This window comes from Idiotropiscis lumnitzeri, chromosome 16 (genome assembly GCF_059441095.1).
Source record: "Idiotropiscis lumnitzeri isolate Australia: NSW breed Sydney's pygmy pipehorse chromosome 16, RoL_Ilum_1.0, whole genome shotgun sequence".
NCBI lineage: Eukaryota > Metazoa > Chordata > Actinopteri > Syngnathiformes > Syngnathidae > Idiotropiscis > Idiotropiscis lumnitzeri.
The window spans coordinates 5179486-5200985 of record NC_142406.1 but is presented as its reverse complement, the minus strand read 5'-3'; the positions used below and the strand labels follow the sequence as shown (position 1 = coordinate 5200985).

The 21500-nt window shown below is 43.4% G+C and overlaps 1 protein-coding gene across 2 annotated transcripts in view; it reads left to right on the top strand.

Moving 5' to 3' along the window:
- Positions 1-21500, top strand: part of LOC148321047 (asparagine synthetase [glutamine-hydrolyzing]-like) — a 33518-nt gene that overhangs the window by 8033 nt on the left and 3985 nt on the right. Inside the window, exons 3-12 of one of the 2 annotated variants that reach the window (XR_015847042.1) lie at positions 6036-6273; positions 6877-7062; positions 7142-7243; positions 12226-12353; positions 12481-12607; positions 14609-14715; positions 16780-16880; positions 17319-17400; positions 17494-17649; positions 20046-20314. Coding sequence is in view for 1 of the 2 variants with exons in the window: in XM_088319543.1 (XP_088175669.1) it covers positions 6036-6273; positions 6877-7062; positions 7142-7243; positions 12226-12353; positions 12481-12607; positions 14609-14715; positions 16780-16880; positions 17319-17400; positions 17494-17649; positions 20046-20255 (1437 nt within the window). In the remaining variant the exon portion in view is untranslated. Of the gene's footprint in view, positions 1-6035; positions 6274-6876; positions 7063-7141; positions 7244-12225; positions 12354-12480; positions 12608-14608; positions 14716-16779; positions 16881-17318; positions 17401-17493; positions 17650-20045; positions 20387-21500 lie in introns of those variants that run through there. The other variant, XM_088319543.1, reaches the window with a different exon arrangement.

Sequence of the window (21500 nt, the reverse complement as noted above, 5' to 3'; positions counted from 1 at the left end):
TGCATTTTCTATGTCAGTGGTTCTCAAACATTTTTGGGTTAAAAAAAAGACGTAAAACATGCCACCAGTATCTGATTTATTAAACTTGTAAACATTTCATAGTTCATCTGTATTGGTCCACAATAAAACATAATCAGCACAAAGTGTCCTCTTTTGGATCATAGAAGAGATTTGCAACTTGTGGGCATAAATCCAAATAAAACATAATCTTCAACATACAACCGGTATTTTGCTGACTCCGGTTTGGCCTTCTTTTGCACTTGGGCCTGAGTTTTTTCAGAAGGCTTACGCTTCTCTACATTATTTGCTTCTTCGAGTGATTGACAGGTAACGAGAGATGGCATGTGACAAGTTGGGTCGACCCATTCTAGTATGGGGCAGAATCTGGGTTTTGAAAATAATGAAATTGCTCAATCTTATGAATATCAAATCCATTTTATGAACTTCTGTTTTCCTGAAACATTTAATTAATTCAATAAATATTTTGAAAGGATTTTTGCATGTTTGTTTGTTTTATTTAAAATCTTGCGTACTCCCTGGAGTTCTTTCAAGTTTTTGATATGGATCATGCAGGGAATATCATTAAACAATTATTTCTTTCAGCAACATTTTTTTTCCAACAAATTTTCGCACCAGATATTGCACGGAAAGTTGCATTTTCAAGAACACCATACGTTTCAAATTTAGAATTACATTTGAAAAATGGCCAAGGTCATTTGAAATTATCGTTTAGCTATAGGACTTGTTGTTATAATCCCAAAAAAAATCATCACTTTCCTGGTGTTTAGAGTGGGGAAGAAGAAGCAACTCAATTTGATCTGCATGAGGACCAGAGGCTTCACTGGGGTCATCAGGTGGGTGCCCTCCTTCATCGGTGTTTCGTTGATAAACCCACAACACCTCAGGATGGGTTCAACAGCGACACCTGTGCGCCTCAGGTGTGCCCCCCTCTACCTCTGCTCCTCCTGCCTGTTGTCAAAAATAGAAGGGAGAAGAGTCCTTTACTAGGTCTTTGAAGTCTCCTGTGGTTCTTTGAGGGTGTTCCTCCTCCACTTCTCCTCACATTTGACATCTAACAGCCCAAGTGGGGTCCTTCCTTTTCATCCAGAGCCAATTACTGCCTCTCTCCGCAGCCTGCGACAGCAATTTCACAGCTTGTCGTTGGGCCTGGCCTCGGATCCCCATGCTTCTCAGGAGCCTTGTTGTTGATGTGGCTACAAATCCTCTACACCCGACCTCCACAGGGAGCACCTGTGTACGCCAGCCACGCTGCTCCGCCTCTGCTGCGATGTCCATGTATTTCAGGCTTTTGCGATTATAGGCTTCATCCACTGCAGACTCCCATGGGACTGTTAGTTCCACGATGTACAGGAGTTTCTGTGAGGTTGACCACAAGATCAGGTCTGGCCTGAGATTAGTGGGAATGATCTCCGGTGGAAAGATGAGTTTCTGATCCAGGTCAACTTTCATTTTCCAGTCTCGGGCTGTGTCCAGGAGGGTTGTTTCCACTCTTACAGATGGTCTCCCTGGAAGTTGTCCTGCTTTCACAAAGGCGATTGTGCTTGGGAGTCCAGGCACGTGGGGAGGGAGGGCATTGTTGGTAGTTCTCCTTTCCTCCAGTATGATCGCCAGTTGCCGTAGGACCTGATTGTGCCTCCAGGTGTATCGGCCCTGAGACAAGCTGGTTTTGCAGCCAGTGAGGATGTGTCTCAATGATGCTGGAGTTTGGCAGAGGGCACATGAGGGATCTTCTCCAATCCATTGGTTGAGGTTCGTGGGTGTAGGAAGAACATCGTAGGTGGCTCTGATGATGAAGCTGATTCGGCTTCCTTCCATCCCCCACAGATCCCTCCATGTGAGTTTGCGATGCTCCAGATTCTCCCAGGTGGTCCACTGACCCTGTTTGGCCTGTGAGACTGCCTTTGCGCATCGGTCTGCTTCCTCCTGCTGGCGGGCCTCATCAACCACCAGTCTTCTTCTCTGATTGGGTGTTGCTTTGTGCCAAGCTGGTCTACTTGGGATTCTGACAGGGTCATGTCTAGCCTCACTTTGGTGCATTTGTATTGTTCGGTGAGGCCAGAGACCGGTAGCTCCAGCGCACCATGTCCATATAATCCGATGTTGCTCAGGCACCGTGGGAGTCCAAGCCACTTTTTGATGTAGAAGCTGACTGACCTCTCCAGTTTCTCGACTTTAGTGATGGGGACTTTGTAGAATGTTAGAGGCCACATCAACCTTGGGAGCAATCCAAACTGCAAACACCACAACTTCAACCTGCCTGGGAGGGATGTCTTGTCTATGGTGACAAGTCCTTTGATGGTTGCCTCCCTAAGTTGATCGCTCTGGTCCGAGTCTTTGAGGCTTGCATCATACCATCGGCCCAAGCTTTTGACTGGCTGTTCTGACACCAACGGAATGGGTGCTTCTTTGATGTAGGATCTCTGGTCCGCGAGTTTTCCTTTGACGATGGATATGCTCCTGGATTTGCTGGGTTTAAGTTTCATTCGTGCCCACGTTATGTTGTTGTGAAGTTTTTCCAACAGACGTCTGGTACATGGGATGGTAGAGGTTAGGGTGGTCATGTCATCCATGTAGGCACGAATAGGGGGCAGCTGTTGTCCGTTTTGCAGGCGTTGCCCTCCTACAACCCACCTGGAAGCTTGGATGATAACTTCCATTGCCATGGTGAAAGCCAGCGGGGAGATGGTGCATCCTGCCATTATTCTCACTTCCAGTGGTTGCCAAGCTGTTGTATACTCTGCTGTTGTAACACAAACCTGCAAGTCCTGGAAGTAGGTTCTGACCAGGTTTGTGATGTTGCTCGGTACACGGAAGAAGTCAAAGGCTGTCCAGATGAGAGAATGGGGGACAGATCCAAAGGCGTTGGCTAGGTCCAGGAATAAGACGTGTAGATCTTTTCCTTCTCTTTTTGCAGATTGGATTTGATGCCATATCATGCTAGTGTGTTCTAAGCATCCTGAGAAGCTTGGTATTCCGGCCTTCTGTACCGATGTATCAATCAAGTTGTTTTGCTTTCGGTAGGTCGTCATTCTCTGAGCCACAATGCTAAAGAAGATCTTACCTTCAACATTCAAGAGATTGATCTGTCGGAATTGGTCGATGGTCGAGGCATGCTTTTCCTTGGGGATCATTACTCCCCCTGCTCTTCGCCACGCCCTTGGGATGATTTGTTTCTTCCATGGCACCTTCATTTGCCTCCACAGGAATCGTAGGACTTTAGGAGCATTTTTGTAGAGTCTGTACGGGACTCCGTTTGGTCCTGGAGCTGAAGCTGCCCTTGCTTTCCTCACCAACTTCTCAATCTCATTCCACCTTGGTGGGCTGTCGTCCATCTGGTGCTCTGGTACGGCCATTGGTGGCATGTCCGAAGGTAGCTCCCTTAGCTCGTACCTTAAGTTGTCCGTGTGCGTTGCTCTCAGGTGGTCCTCCAGCTCCCTTTTTGGAACCTTGAGTGATCCGTTCTTTTCCTTGGTGAAGAGCCCTTTCACAAATCTGAAGGGGTCCTTGTAAAATGACATAAAATTATTATTATTATTTTCCAAAGTAACAAAGCCACAGCAACCAGATGGATGAAAGCGCCACAATGCGCCTCGGGAGCCACAAATGATACAGACACATTTAACTGAGTTAATTTTTAAAAGTTTTTTGACAGCCCTAGTTTTCACACATCAATTTTGAATGGGATCTTTATATAATGAGTCATTTTCCCATCCTGCATTGATTAAATCAATTTAGCTATTAAGCTCGCGTTTCCCCATTTTGCACTCACAGCAATTGCACATTACGTAAATCCCTACCCCTATATAACACATTGCCAACATCTGCAGTAGATTTTCAACGATTGGGCACATCAAATGTTGCTTCCTCCGGAATTCTTGTGTACATGCTGAGTGCCTGGTCTACATGGCATGTGAGTTAAGTGCTTGCAGACCTCAAAGCCCAAGGTGCTTGTAAACTGAAGTCCTGCCGGCAGGTTATGTAATAACTGGGAGTGACTTAATTATATGTTGCAAAGAGAAATGACTACTCAGTTACGACTCAGCTTCTCTCGAAAGGTCCGTCTTGAAAATGGCTTTGCAAGTACAACTGCAATCAAATCTCCACTTTTCCCTCCTTCGGCCATTGTGGGTTAAAAAAGCAAGAATATATTTTAGATTTTCCTAAAGTCGCCGGGTAAGAATGTCTGGCCTGGCCCAGCCCTGTCATAAGTGATTATCCAATCACAGGACACTTTTGCACCTTCAGCATAAGGCCTGCAGAAGGCTCACTGTAACCAACTTGTGATCTGATTGGCTATCGCAACTGTCAAGCAACTGTGAAAGCCTGTTGACTCACACAGCACAGACGCCCGTGGGAAAGAATATGAAGGCTCGGAGAAAAAGAATGTGTCGCTGGTATTATGAAAGCTGCCTGGCAACACAAGCTAGATGAAATCTGATTGGCTAAAAACTCTCACCTAAATTATAAATATGATCATGATTTCTTGATTATGTTAGGCCATCAGAGAAGGCCTTGACTGCCCACCACTGGTCGTTCATAGGCAACTATGCAAAGCGCCCGACTGTCAACTACATAATAAAGGCAAAACAATGAATACTGCACATGGCCATCAATGCTTTACTTTGCTTTTATTTTGCAATCAGCCCTTGGAGGCAATGTTGAACACATCATTTTGTAGAAGTTATTAATCATTAATTTGAAAACATCAGTCACTTGCAATTCTATGGAATTCGTCTGTTTTTTGTTTTTTTTTTTGTATTTTTTTTTAATTTTCAACAAGTTTGTGTCCAAAGCCACCTTTCCAGTTAACAGCATTTTAACTTTTTTTCATCGGAGTACAACACTGGCTGCTTATATGCCGTATGTTCTGCACCAACACATTAATACATGAACTAATAAAATGTCTTGGCTAAAAAATTGGATGGGTGCTGCACAAAAGCTACACCGATATAAGCACACGTCTGTGGTGTCTGACATTCAAGATACAATATGTCATGTCATTATCCACACCGCTTATCCTGGAAGGGGCGCGGAGCCTATTCCAGCTGACTACAGGCAAAAGGCGCACTACACCCTGAACTGGTCGCCAGCCAGTCTCAGGGCAGTCATAGACACCGTCACTGAGTGGGAACTGAACCCACGCTGCACGCACACAACGCAGGCGAGTGTACCACTGCACCATCTGCTACTGCTCAAGATACAATATATGGCCAAAGAATGTTATGTTATTTGTCTGAGTCTGCAATACCTTTTTTCCCCTTAAAAAAAGAAATAAATAAATTTAAAAAATTCTCTCTCTCTCTATATATATATATTATATATATAATTTTATTATAGAATTTTATATATATATATATATATATATATATATATATATATATATATATATATATATATATATATATATATATATATATATATATATATATATGCATCTTTCCATCAGAAATTAATATGGAAATGCCAATATATACTTTTATACTGAGTTGTCCCTTAATATTGATGGCATAGGGGAGAAACGGATAAACCATGTTTACTTCAGTTGGAAAGTCCGAGTTTCGTGTACAAAAAGCTACCAGCGAGCAGTTATTTTTTTCACAGTCTGTTACCATGGTGGCTGACGTGGGAATTTCTCTCACCCGTCTTTCTAGAATGGATTATTCAAAGGTTCCTTCATTTCAGGGTAACTTACTTTGTGTTTTCACTAGAAAGGATGATTCACAGGTTCCTTCATCTCAGGGCAACTTACTTTGGGTTTTCACATAACTTCCTCTTTGGAATGCCTCCCAAGCCCCAACGCAGCATTGTAAACAAGTGATGAGATTTTTTTTTTCAAAACATGTCAGATTTAGATTCCAAGCATGTCACTCAAGAAGTTGCCTTTAGGGGGGTTTGTTAACTCAAGCACACCATCCAGTTAATGGCCGCCGAATGTATATATGTACTGTAAAAACTTCATGTATATTCTGTCTTTCAGTCACCGTCTGCTATCTTTTTTTCAACTGTTCTTTCAGCTAAAGAAGCAATTTGAGTTTGATTGCCAGACAGAAGTGGACGGTGAGGTTTTGCTCCATTTGTATGAGCGCTTTGGCATTCAGAAGGCGGTGTCGCTCCTGGATGGCACGTTTGCTTTTGTTCTGTTGGACACCATTAACAGAAAAGTATGTCTTGGAAGGGACACGTATGGTGTGCGCCCTTTGTTTAGACTTCTGACTGACAGTGGATTACTTGGAGTCAGCTCCGAGGCCAAAGGTAATGGAATACGTATAGTGAACCCCCGCTATTTGCAGGAGAGTGCGACAGTACAAGAAGCTCCTTAAGTCAATAAAACATAGTTCCTTGGCACCAAGATGCCACAAGATGGCGGAAAAGCAGTACATGAAGTTCTTTAACTCACTTCAATATAATTCCTTAATTTCTGGTTGTCTAACCGGACCATATGTAAATCGTGGAATACAGACATAGAGCCAGCAGGAGAAGCAAGAGACCGTTTCGAGAGGAAAACACAGTGCCGAATAAATAAATACATAAACGATTTGTGGACTATTAACTCTTTCACTGCCATTGACAGCCATGAATGAGTTAAAATTATTGTCGACGATTTTGATCTAACTAATCCCGGCTGCCCTTCTACGAGACAACGCCTAAGTAATCACGTTACATGAGACACAGCCTTGGCCTGAGCAGAAATACAGTGAATAGGTGATATTTGCAGGGAATAACGCAGGATATTTCCCCCCAAAAATAGGTCAGTTTGCAATTCGCAAACCTCGGATATGCGGGGTCTCACCGAAATTTGCAGTTGAGTGTTAGACATTGTGTTCGTTTTCTTAAGTGAAGTAAATTTTCTTACAGGTCTTATGGATGTTATCGCTGCGTTGGACAATCCGGCCAAAATCACCCCCTTTCTGCCAGGACATTTTGAGGTGTTTGATTTGAAGCCCAATGGCAAAGTGAAATCCATTCAGTTGGAGCAATTCCACGAATGCACAAATGAGCCAAGTCATGCCATCTATGATACTGTGGGGAGACTGCCAGCACGTATGAATTGGCCGTCATCACTGAGTTTGTCTCATTGAATCCAGAAAAAAAGGCTTTAATGTCATTAAAATGTCTTTAGGTTTTGATGAAGACATTGTGAAGGACAACATCAGAACCTTGTTTGAGAATGCAGTTCGGAAACGTCTCATGTCCACGAGGAGGATTGGTTGTCTTCTCTCAGGTACTTATCAAGTATATTTCCATTATTTTTCCAAAACTGAATACAATGAAATAAATACATTACTCCACAAAGAAAAGCTATTTAATGTTCAAAATGCTAAACACAAGCACATCGTGATCCATTGTAGTAGTGTAATTAGCACGCTGAGGAACAATAGAAACACAAATTTGTTAGCAGTTAGGTGCCAGGGCATCTGAAACCACTATTTGAAATTGGTCTGGGTCCTGCATTCTGTTACGATCGGCGGGTGGAGGTAGAGAAGGACCCAAAATGCAGGGAAGCCAGGCAAGGGTAACTTAAAAGGGAATTTAATTAACAAAACAAACCGAAAGGCAAACAAGGTACTTGGAGCAAACAAACGTGACAAAGTGCAAAACAACGACGACTAACAAACGCGGCTGGGCAGAACTAAACAGGACTATGACACAGGGACAGGAACCAGGGATAAGCGACCGTGACAATGAAGCATGAAGCATGAGCAAGGACGATGAACAAAGGGCAACAGTGACATCCAAAAAAGGGCAATGCACCGACGCCGAGTAGTCAGCGCGGGGTGTTTAAGTAGTGAGGTAAATCAAGGAGTCAACGAGTAACAGGTGCGTGGCTGGTGGGTGCGTCTCTCCAGCCAACATGACACGGCAGGACACACGCTGGAAGGAAACGCCCCCCCACGCCCGTTGAGCAAACGTAAACAAAAACAAGACATGACGGAAACGGACCATGACAGTACCCCCCCCACCTTAAAGGACGGATCCCAGACGTCCCAAAACGTAAACAACAGGAAAAATGTCCAAAATGAGGGTGGGCGGAAGGGGGCGGTGTCCGGGAGGCCAGACCAGCGAGTCCAGCCGTGGCCATTCAGGCGGGCGTCCGGGAGGCCAAGGCAGCCACATGGAGTGTGCTGCCGAGGCAGAGAGGAGAGGCGGCGGCGGGTCGGGCGCAGCCGAGACAGGCACTTGGAGCGGCGGCGGGCCGGGCGCAGCAGAGGCCGGGACTTGGAGCGGCGGCGGGCCGGGTGCAGCCGAGACAGGGACTTGGAGCGGCGGCGGGCCGGGCGCAGCAGAGGCCGGGACTTGGAGAGGCGGCGGGCCATCGGGCGCCGCCGAGGCAGAGACGAGAGGCAGCGGAGGACCGGGCCGGACTCCGGACGTGCTCCGCCGGAACAGGATCTTGGGACGGACGCAGGATGTGCTCCGCCGGAACAGGGACTTGGGACGGACGCAGGACGTGCTCCGCCGGAACATGGACTTGGGACAGACGCAGGACGTGCTCCGCCGGAACAGGAACTTGGGACGGACGCAGGACGTGCTCCGCCGGAACAGGGACTTGGGACGGATGCAGGACGTGCTCCGCCGGAACATGGACTTGGGACGGACGCAGGACGGGCTCCGCCGGAACATGGACTTGGGACGGATGCAGGACGTGCTCCGCCGGAACATGGACTTGGGACGGACGCAGGACGGGCTCCGCCGGAACATGGACTTGGGACGGACGCAGGACGGGCTCCGCCGGGTCAGGGACTTGGGGCGGACGCAGGACGGGCTCCGCTGGAACAGGGACTTGGGGTGGACGCAGGACGTGCTCCGCTGGGACAAGGACTTGGGACGGACGCGGAATGTGTGGCGCCGGAACTGGGCGCTGCAGCTGGCGAGGAGCCGGAACTGGGCGCTGCAGCTGGCGAGGAGCCGGAACTGGGCGCTGCAGCTGGCGAGGAGCCGGGACGGGGCTCTGCAGCTGGCGAGCCGCCGGGACGGGGCTCTGCAGCTGGCGAGGTGCCGGGACGTGGCTGTGCAGCTGGCGAGGCGCCGGGAGTTGTAACGAGACGAAGAGGGAGAGACAAACGAGGAACGAAAAGCAGAACCTACGAGAAGGGTACGGGGTTGGTCGGCTGGCTGAGGGGGGTAGTAGTCTGAGCGGCGACGTCGATGACGCCGCCGTGAGCTTCCCGCTGGGTCCACGTTTGGTCGGTGCATTCTGTTACGATCGGCGGGTGGAGGTAGAGGAGGACCCAAAATGCAGGGAAGCCTGGCAAGGGTAACTTAAAGGGAATTTAATTAACAAAACAAACCGAAAGGCAAACAAGGTACTTGGAGCAAACAAATGTGACAAAGTGCAAAACAACGACGACTAACAAACGCGGCTGGGCAGAACTAAACAGGACTATGACACAGGGACAGGAACCAGGGATAAGCGACCGTGACAATGAAGCATGAGCAAAGACGATGAACAAAGGGCAACAGTGACATCCAAAACAGGGCAATGCACGGACGCCGAGTAGTCAGCGCGGGGTGTTTAAGTAGTGAGGTAAATCAAGGAGTCAACGAGTAACAGGTGCGTGGCTGGTGGGCGCGTCTCTCCAGCCAACATGACATGACAGGACACGCGCTGGAAGGAAACGCCCCCCACGCCCGTCGAGCAAACGTGTATGTTGTGTGGGAACCGTAGACTCCAAGGCATATTGTGAGTTAGTCACCTTGAACATTTTCAGAATGTCTTTCACATGCTGATAATGGTTAACAGAGGTGGACAATAAGGTTGGTCCATTGATTGTAACCGAGTGAAGTCATTGATGTGGGCCTGATTGGCTGCTCCAGCTTTCTGCTGATGAGCTCCCTTCGGGTGTCATGGGCATATGCTAGTGATGGGTTAATGAAGCTTGAAATCTGGTTCATGAACCAGTTGTCGTATTTTTGGACTCCTCTAGATGGCACTCTCTGTTCAACATTAGGCTGAAAGCACATTGAATTGCCATTTTTTAAAACCTTTATTTAAACCAACTGTGTCATCTAGAGGACTCAAAAAAATACAACAGCTGGTTCATGAAGCAAATTTGAAGCGTATGCTGTCTGGACCCCGCTAAAAATGGTAGTGGATCGCAGTTACTAGAGCCATGAAAAAGAAAGCCCATGACAGGACACTGTAGGTGACAACCGAGAGTAAAAGTCCTGTAATGAATAAGCGTTATGCCTGCAGGTGGATAAGAAAGACAGGTGGTAGCGTTGAGCCACAAAATGACAACTGTTGTGAGGTGACTGCAAGTTCATTGATGTTGTGTGAATGTTAATAGGCACGTAGTTTTGTCGCAAGTGATCGAAAAGAAGTCCCATACGTACACAAGCATAGAAGACACAAGTTGGCGTAGGAGCACCTGTATCGAATGAGTTGCCAGTCTGGGATAAAAAAAATTCCAAAATCAGCGAGCTGTTAAAATTGTCAAGATCAATGCATCCTTGGATGTTCAATTAAGACTTATAAGTTCATCAGTGAAGCTGAATCGTATCTGCAACAAAATTGAGGACAGCATCCTCAGTTTGTGTCTTAGTTATCAGTGTTACATTCCACAAGGGGGAAGCATTGCGCACCGCGAGTGGATTGTTGAACTTACAAGCGGGACAGGCCGTTGTCAGCATTAGAGAGGGAGCGTCCAGTCACTGTTGTGTAACATGGCTTGAAGTTGGATGAAGAATGTCCTGGACCTGACGGTGATTTTAGCAACTGAGTCAATAAATGCATCATATTGTTTGTTCAAGTTTGGTCTTCAAATAAAACCTTTAACTCTCAAATTACCCAAAAGTTGCTGGGCAGAATGTAAGAGAATTGCAGGGGACTGAAGGATGGTGCTGTCAAGCACCTGGGCTTGATTGGTGTTTGCTGGTTCTGCTCAGTCCAATTGCAGAGGGACGGGTTCCTGCTCCATGTTTAGCAATGCATCAAACAGCATTTGCCGTGGAAGAGGCAAGAACCGGAATTCGAGCAGGTGGCTGTGAAGCTGATCTAAGAATGGCAGAACAAGGCCGTAACACCACAAATGTAGGGACGGGTGTGCGAAAAGGGAATGAGTTGAACGTCATTGGGGAGTCCAATTAACGCAGATCCTGGATGGGCAACTCCAGAAAAGTGGCCTGTCAAGTGTTTGTTGGACATCCCACAGAACGTGCGGCAAGTTAGGTTCAGTGTGGGATGAGTCATCATCCTGTTTGTGATTGAACAAATGTGACATCACATATTTTTACTTCTATTGGCAATTGAGATTTCAAGCAAAATGTTTGCCTTTTTCCTTCGATGTATTGCTTTTTTAGGATTGTTAACTTTTGCGTTAGTTCTGCAATTTCACCATTTCCGACGCCTTGCAAATATTGGTCAAGGTCATGGTCACTTGAAGGTCAAGCCACTGGGCTTCACTCTAACATCCTGATAATGCTGCAATTTGTTCTTTTTGCTGGCAAATTTCAAATGCAAAGTTTTGCGAATTTTCTTTCTGATCACAGGCAGTTTGCCTGTGCTAATTTAGCAACTTTGTTCTCCAGGTCTACAATATCAGTAGGTCGTGCAGACGACGATGGTTTGATGGGCTGAGACTCAGATTGGTGTAGTCATACTTCTAAATTAGTTAGCTTGTCGCTAACCTGCGCATGTATCTGTTCATCTGTCAGGACACTTTTCACTTGGTCAAGATCTTTGTCATTCATGATTCCACCTAATCATAAAATCAACTTCAAGGGCAGGCGTGGGCAAACTATGGCCCCGGGGCCACATGCGGCCCGTTAAATGTTTTTATCCGGCCCGCCAAAAAATTAAATGAACAAACCTTTTTAATGTTTTATTTTCTAAAAACTGTGTCAAACACATACATTTTGTTCTATTGCTTTTGTTCATTTTCATTTAAAATTAAATATATATTTTTTTCTCCGATGATGTGAGGTTACCAAAACACTCCATCCTTCTGCTGGTGCTCCGGCCTGCTGCCAAATTTTAGAACCCATTGTGGCCCACCAATCAAAAAGTTTCCCCACCCCTGTTCAAGAGCGAGCTGATAGTTAACCCAATTAGACAATGCTTGATTATCTTAATGCTCAATCAGTTTATTGATTTTGATTTGAAGTCAAAGCCTTACTGTATCAATGTATTGAGGAAGGAAGCTGACAACTCAATAGCAAAAGGAGTAACATTTGCATTTTTTTGTTGCATGTTCCGTTTTTCAGGGGGTTTGGATTCCAGTTTGGTTGCTGCTACGTTGGTAAAGCTGGCAAAGGAAGGGGGGCTCAAATATCCTATTCAAACATTTTCAATTGGGTCGGAGGACAGCCCGGACATCTTAGCTGCCCGTAAAGTAAGTATTTCAAATTTATGGCTATCACAGAAGTAAATGACAATTATGCAAGCGTTTTTTTCTTTTGCTTTTCTCCATCCAAGTTTATGTACAGTATCTTTCAGTCAGAATTGTAATGGTTTCCAAGGTTGCAGCTTACATTGGCAGTGAACACCACGAGGTGAACTTTACTGCAGAAGAAGGCATTCAGGTTGTGGAGAAAGTCATTGTAAGCCTCGAGACGTATGACATCACCACTGTACGGGCCTCTGTTGGTGAGTAAAAACTGAAGACGTGTTGAAGAAATATGTCAGCCCTTCTTCCCATGTTTCTGCTTCATTTCTGTACTATGTTCATGATTTTTCTTTTTTTAATCTGGGTGTATTCAGTAACATTGGAGATAATGTACATTTCATGGCATCTACGCTCTTCCAAATATTGGATAAAGATCCATTCTCATGCAACATGCTCGGTTGCTACAGCTCTCAAAGTAGTCTGCATGGGCACTCCTAGACCCCTTGAACAGCTAAGAGTGTATGGCTGGTCACTTGGAGTGACTCCAGTTCACTTGCTCTTTAGACATGAGCTATACTTTATTCAACAATCCCGGAAGATAGCTCATGTAACATTATTGTTTTTTATTTCTGGCGTGTTTGTTTGAAAGCTGCGTCATTAATGACAATATGCATCCGTGCAATACAATAATACAAAATAATGGGTTACAAAGTGTCACTCTAACACAATTTTGCTATAATAAATATATTTGTGTTGGCTGAGGACTAGTTTTAATTTTCAATTAACAAAATTAGCAGGAGTCGACTACTTTGTAATTAAATACATTAGTGAGGAGAGGCCAAGATTGGGGTTATTTGATCTGTCTTCCGGGCTCCAGTTATAAGACGAGCAGCAGCATTTTGCACCAGTTGGAGGTGCTTGAGGGAGGACCGGCTGACTCCAAAGTAAAGTGCAGAACGATAATCTAGCCTCGATGTAATGAAGGCATGGATTAGTGTTTCTAAGCGCTTTACACTTTAGCCAGCTGCCTAAAATGAAAAAAGCTGGATCGAACAACAGCACTGATTTTCTGATCTAATTTAAAATTACTGTCCAGTTTAAAACCCAAGTTCGAGACTGTTGGCCTTAGATAAGATGCCAGGGGGCCAATGTCAACAGGGTTAAAAGTAGAGGGGCCACTGGGACTGAACACAATAACGTCTGTCTCATTTTTATTGAAATTCAAGAAATTAAGTGACATCCTGATTTTGATTTCCTCTAGACAGGGCAAAAGTGGTCTCAAGGAGAAAGCGTCTTTTTTGCTCAGCGGGACATAGATCTGACTGGTATCCGCATATTAAAGGAAGGAAATTCCATGTTTTCGTCAGATGGAGGGGCAGCAAGTATAATGAAAACAGCAAGGGCCCCAAAACAGAACCTTGGGGAACGACAAAAGGGCAGAGCGGGATTCAGGGCAACCTAGGCGAACACCCAACATGAAACGCTCTTTCCACCTAGTGGCAGATTAATTTTATGCATATTTATCTCAATACAAATATATGGTTATGTTAAAACTGCAGCTCCTTTTTTTTTGCTCTTATGTGACAGCAGCTACACGTTTCAGATTTTTTTTCATGCAGTGTGAACGACATGCACAACAGCACAATTCCATTTTTTTTTTTTTCAAATCGGACCTGGACCTCATTCGTGTGTGAATAATATAAATCAGATATGTGATGTATCTGCAGTATGAACACACCTCCAATCTACACTTCGTCAAAATCCCAAATATGCATTCCGACTGCAGGAGCATTAGTAAAACCAAAGTAGGGTGTAACCTAAATTAAATTTTTTCTATTTTTCATGAACCAAATTGGAAACCAGTTCATTCATGAAAGTTCCACTGCAATTTTGTGATTCTTTTTAGCTTCGTGCCTTAAAAATTCTTCATTCTAGGTATTCTGAGACCTCTTTTGTGTTACACATGGTTCACATCGTGCAATGCTTGAGAATCATTTGTGGAGAGATTTGTTTTTAGAGTGCCACTTTAACCAACACTTGCACTCTTTTTCACTCCTCGCTATGTCCGGACTCTGATTAGTTGTTGAAGTCATTAGCAATGCATTTGCACCTTTTTTTCCACCTTGCACTCTAAATAAATAAATAAATAAATAAATAAATATATATATATATATATATATATAAATAAATTTTTCGAGTAACTAAGATTGTGACTGTTTCATACAAACGCTAACCCACAGTTCCCTTTTTTTTCACTGTAGGAATGTATTTAGTTTCTAAATATATCTCTGAGAAGACTGATAGTGTGGTGATCTTCTCTGGAGAAGGCTCAGATGAGCTCACACAAGGCTACATTTACTTCCACAAGGCAAGTCTTGTTTTTAAAGGCATTTATTTTTCACATGTATTCGATTTTTTTTATTAAGCTGTGAAAATATCTAAAAACATATTGGGTAGGTTTCGGTTTTTGAAAAATATTAAATCTGAGACTAATGCGTAATGTATGTATTTGCATTGCATGTATTACCCCTCACCCAAAAATATTTCACTAACGCATGCACACTCGCGCACACAGCGTGTTGGCATGGTCAAAATCTTGCTCAACAGCTTATGATCAGTTTTGGACTTTGTTGCCTTGCTCAGGGGACAGAAGACCCATATTTAATTGTTTTCAAATTATGAAACTCTACCAGTACAATTTCTATTTGGGAGCCTCAATGAAATCTTCATGGGGTCTCATTCCGGATTTTTGTCTTGGCCAAGGTCAACGTTGGACTTGATCACATCAATATTATGCTATTGCTAGCATACGAACAGAGAGTTGAAAGTTGCCTAACTAGTTTAGAAGCAGGTAAGCGTGTGGCCTCAAGACTGCTTTGAGACAACAAAGCAGGAAAAAATAGCAGGCAGCCACCTTGAACAACCACTCAAACAATGAGGTATACACAGACACGTGATCTCGTGTAGATCAAGATCCAGATCATCACCACTGGAGCTAACCAGAAGCTGTGGTTGACAGGGGACCTCCACAGGCTGTTGAAGGCTAGAGACATCACCTTCAGAGCTGGGGATGAATTCGATCTGAGAAAAGCGAGAGCCAACTCGGCCCGTGGCATGAGGAAAGAAAAAGGGCACTAGACACAAAATATAGCATAACACTTCAAAGACAGCAACGAAGAACATACTCTTTATAAGGAGCCATTGAGAGCATCTTTTCCAGCTGCATCACTGTGTGGTTGCAGTTGCATTGACGAACGAGAAAGCTCAGCAGCTCATAGTGACTACAGCTATTAAAAATCATTGGTGCACCCCCTCGAAAGACATATAGAACAACCACCTCATCCGAAAAACGAAGCAGAATTGACTGCGAGACCACTCAGCGTACAGTCTAACTTCAAATTATTCATTAAATAAAAAAACTATTTCAAAATAATTTTAAAAATATTTGATTTAATTTGAAAATAAGAAAATATATACCATGGGAAACACTTAAAACCTCGATAAATAGCAGTGACACGGCTAAACTATTTCACATTTATTTTGTCTGCATTAGTTCAACAAAATGCTATATGGATACTATTTAAAAAAAATTTCATAGCATTAAAAAAATACAGTGAAAACTTTCAAACAATTGAACACGAAATGTGTTTTACACACTACCGATAATTTTTATTAAAATTCCAGGACTTAACAAAAGTCTTAGAGCCCCAAAAGATTTGCTTATTGTTTAAGCCATTAGAGAGTATAAAATAACATTGAATATTTAATGTTTGACATCTCAACCACTAAAATGAAGGATGGAAACATTGATTGCAATCAAGTCAAATGGTGAAGTGATGTCACCCCCATCATTCTTCTTGATGTATATTTAGGTCAACTTTTATAGATTCATACTTATTGTTTAGGTATTTTTAATTATTAACTTGGAATGCGTCGATCGACTTTTTTTTTTCGGTTTGAGTTTGATATATCTGACTGTATTTGATTGCATCGCATGTCTCGATGTACGTCAATGTTTAATATCATGTCCCCGTCATGACCATATCTGTTTGAATCCTAAAGATCGAGTGTATTAAAACACACACTCATGCAGGCATGCAGTCACAGAGTTGCAGCGCCTTAGTTGTATTTTACCTCCTCATATTCAACACTGAAAAGTTGCAAGCAATGTCGACCCCTGTACTGGATAATCCTGTGTAATAATCTGCTCCCTTGATTTTTTTTTATCCTGTGCCTTCCCAATCCTGTCATTAAAGGTAAACTTGGCTCCACCAATGACTTCTAACAGCATTCAGGCATTGCTCCCCTCCTTGCATGAATAAATATGACTGATGGAATAGTCAAACAAGCAATACAGCAAAAGACATTGATGACTCTTAAGTCACAATATTAATAATATTATGTTGATTTTATTAATATACTCCTTCTGTAGGCTCCAAGCACCAAAGCAGGAGCTGAAGAAAGCGTTCGACTGCTGAAAGAACTCTACCTGTTTGATAATCTCCGAGCAGATCGCACGACTTCTGCACATGGGTAACATTTGTACTTCCGTGCACCTGCTTGCCCATTTCTTACTGAGATTGTATTGTTTTATATATGTGTATATGTGTATATGTGTATATGTATGCATATATATATATATATATATATATATGAGAGAGTGAGAGAGAGTGAGAGAGTGTGAGAGAGTGTGAGAGAGTGTGAGACAGAGAGTGAGAGAGAGTGTGAGAGAGTGAGAGAGAGAGTGTGAGAGAGAGAGTGAGAGAGAGAGTCTGAGAGAGAGTGTGAGTGAGAGAGAGACTGAGAGAGAGAGTGTGAGTGAGAGAGAGAGTGAGAGAGAGAGTGAGAGAGAGAGAGTGAGAGAGAGAGTGAGAGAGTGAGAGAGAGAGAGAGCGAGCGAGCCCAGTGGCGACCTCAGTCAGCTTGTCAACAAATGCATGTTTACTGCTGTCAATTTGTGTTATTTTTCAGTTTGGAGCTCCGAGTGCCTTTCCTGGACCACAGACTGACAGCCTACTACCTATCCCTGCCTGAGGAAATGCGAAATCCCAGGGTTCATTCTTTTATGCAACTTTTTTGATTCATTATTTACTATGATTTGTCCAAAAGAATTTCCTAATATTAAGTATTTGAAATTTGTCCCCAGCATGGAGTGGAGAAGTACCTTTTGAGGGACTCATTCAAAGATCAGAAATTGATCCCTGATGAGATCCTGTGGCGGAGGAAAGAAGCCTTCAGTGATGGTGTAATGTCCATTAAGAAGTCCTGGTATATCTTTCTTCAGGAGTGCCTTGAGTCGATGGTATGTGCAAAGTTTTAAGACACTTGCAGTGACATTGCTTTTTGAAAAACTTCCTTGTCATTTTTTTAGGTACGTAAATATGAAAACATGAAATATCACAATATTATCCATATCGCTTCAGTCAACATCCATTTCGCAGATTACATGTTTTTCCATTATCGTGCTGACCTACTCACTGTGTACATTTGTGTTTGTCTGTTTGGTTCATTATTTTTTAATAGTTATTCATAAAATAATATACAATACAATACAACTTTATTTATTCAGCGCATTTCACAACAGCTGGAAACCACTGATTATCTTTTTTGTTTAGTCAAAACAAGACACTCGCAAACATCTGCATTTACTTCTGAACACTATTACCGCAACAGCAATTGAATAATTAAAAAATGTTGGCAAGTACAACATTAATCGTGTTGTTATGGTTAGCTTTACAGCCAGAGAATAGATAACCATGCAGACGAAAAGGGTTTGAGAGCAGTGACACAGGCTTTTAAAACCAATTCATATGAGCACAAAAGAACAGTGGCAAAAAGCAAGTGGCAAAGCGCACTCACAAAAAAACAGTGGACAGACCCACGTAGGACGGAAGGTAACAACAGAGGGGCTCCAAAATTCTATTTACGAAAAACAAAACAGAAGGTCTCCAAGAGTACTTAAAAGATTTGTGAGCAAAGTGATAAAGCTACAGATAGGGCGATATATCGGTGTCTGGTTTCTTGGTCTGACAATGCTGAATAGACAAGACGGGTGGAAAGTGGATACTTGTAAATATTCAGAAGTAACATTAGCTCTCATTCTCCAGCCCTATTAATGGCAAGCAGAGACGAACAACCATCCACGCTCACACTCATACCTAGGGGAAATTTAGAGTGTTCGATCGGCCTGCCATGCATGTTTTTGGAATGTGGGAGGAAACCCACGCAGGCACGGGGAGAACATGCAAACTCCACACAGGAACGCTGGAGCTGTGATCGAACCCACGACCGATGCTGTCTCTCACTGTGAGGCCATCGTGCTAACCAGTCGGCCACCGTGCCGCCCCACATCATGATCATATTTATGATAACACTTATATAATTTTCTTTTAATTTTATTCTAATTACATATTCACATTCATGTCATAAGATGCTGTATTTTTAGGTGAGAGTTTTTATCCAATCAGAATTCAGCCTGCTTGTGTTGCCAGGCAGATTTCATAATACCATCTTCACATTCTTTTCCTCCGAGCCTTCAGATTCTTCCCTGTAGGCGTCTGTGCTGTGTGAGTCAACGGGCTCTTAGAGTTAATAGACAGTTGCGATAGCCAATCAGATCACAAGTTAGTTACAGTAAGCCTTCTCGCAGGCCTCACGTTGAAAGTATGAACATTGGATAATCACTTGTGACAGGGCAGGGCCCAGCCACACATTCTTACCCTTCTACCTTTAGAAAATATAAAATATATTCTTGCTTTTTTAACCCACAATGGCCAAAGGAGGGAAAAGTGAGAATTTGATTGCATTCATAATTACAAGGCTATTTTCAAGATGGACCTTTCAAGAGAAGCGAGCTCTCGTGAGCCGAGGTGGTCCAACACTCAGTAATGCATAAGTGTGTCTGTATATTATTTCTCTGGCTGTGGTGTCATGATGACGTTATTTACGTAGACTTCGCCCCCAGATTGGCTCGTGTCACCTCGACGGTGAACGAATTTAGAACAAATTCTGTACAAATTCTGCACCGGTGTGTGTCACCTCATGGAGTGGTGGGTGGAGTGGCTCCACCAAAGGCCCTGCTTTATTCCTTTGCGTTACAGGTTTAAGTTTACAATGTTCACAGTTCCCTGCAGACAGATGTTGTAAACAAGCCGTTTTATAATGCAGTTGAAGAATTTCAATGTAGCTTTGTGATGAATTTGCAGACAGGAAACTCAAGATTACTCAAGTAACAAGCAGATCTGACATCATGAGCCAATTAATCTGAAAGCCAGGTGAACCGTAACACCATTAAGATTTGTTTATGCGTATGATATACCACGGCTACCATGCTTTTGGTTTGGAATGAGGAAAACTATTGCCAGAAATGGTATGCAGCGGTATTACATCTCATGCATGCACAGAAGGTGGGTACACTCACTTTCTCCGGCCCGATGTTTCGGCCGACATGACAGTGGGTTTGATATCGGTGACACCGTGGGATGTCAGATTGGTTTATAGAAGCCTTTCGATGTATGTTTTGGGTTGTGGGTGGAAACAATAGTACCCAGAGAAAAATGCATACCCATGAAAACAAATTGTTACTGTACTTTGATGTAAACGTTTTCGACAAATACAGAAATGCAAAACAAATCCATACACACAGCTATGTACGTATCAGCCCAACAAATTGTAATTTTCTTTTCTTGTCTTTGACAGGTAACTGATGAACAGATGGCGATTGCCTCCAAGATATTCCCGCACAACACTCCCCACACCAAAGAGGCCTACTACTTCAGACAGGTGTTTGAGAAACACTACCCTGACCATGCTGATTTGCTGCCCCATTTCTGGATGCCACGCTGGATTGATGCCAGTGATCCGTCGGCTCGCACACTGTCCATCTACAACGCCCACAGTGACGACTGAACAACTGCAAGTCAAGTCCCTGCAGAAATGGTCAACTCAAAACATCCGATAGAGCAGAGGTATTCAATTAAAAGTCACAGAGGTCCACGACTAAAATTTCTTCCAATTAAAAGGTCCGAACCAAAGTCCGACTTCCCTTAGTCTAGCCTATGTTCACATTTTTAAATAGTTTCAATATTTAGTCATTTTCAACAGAGCGCACTTATACACTGCGTTAACATATTTGACCCTTTTTTCTTAAATCAAAGAGTTATCAGCCTAAAAAAAACGGAAAGCCTAATTATCCAAGTAAAACAGGTCAACATGTTCAGTACACAATCAGTAAAAATGGCTGTCCTCATGAAAAACTAATTCAAAATGAGCTTTAACACCACCTTTTCTTTAGAATATTTTTTTTAACTTCTCTTAATGAGAAAAATGAGTTTGTGACTGCCCTGCCAGTGATTTAAATCTGGGTTGGAACGGAGTCAGGGCCATTGGGATTTGGTAGATTATTTCACACATCTGGGCTTTGTGTTTTCCTTTAAATGATGTTTGTGCAACCATTTAAGCACTCCTTCACAACTTCCCCATCACTTGAACGTTTTTTTATGTTTCCCCAAAATCCATGATACTTTTAGTGAACGTTCGTTTGCATGCCGCTGGGCTGTAAACGAAAATGTAAAAATCTGTTATACTGCACTCGAAGTTCGATGTTTTTGCGTGCGCTCACCTCAAACTTCAGCGGATAACTTTGCACAAAAGGGCGGTGCTTTGTTTCGTAGTGGCGCTTCGCAATGTTGCGACGGTTTCGGGGCATATGATGCACACTGGTTTTGAATTGGCTGCAGCCAGAACGAAACTAAATTTCCCCGTCCATTCATTTAAAACAAGACGCATCGACCTCGCTAACTTTTTAGCACGGCAAACTGTCAGCAGCACTCTCTTCCGGTCTGCTGCCCAATTGGCAGTGGATCGTAAACAAAAGATTCGATTGGCTCAAATCAGTGACGCCTTTTCCGTATCAACTCGAATTGCAGCGCCAACGTTTGCGAATGCGCCCTGAAAAAAAATTCATCATAGATTGGTCATGGGTCCGGTCCGAACCATCCCGCGGTCCGGGATTTGATTTTCATCAAATTTAAAAAACATTTTCAGGACATCCTTGTGTCAATATTTAGGAATCAAAATACAATAGAAGCAGGGCACAAAACTAAAAACAAAATTAGTCACAATAATGCAATCTGGTTCATAACATGGTTTTGT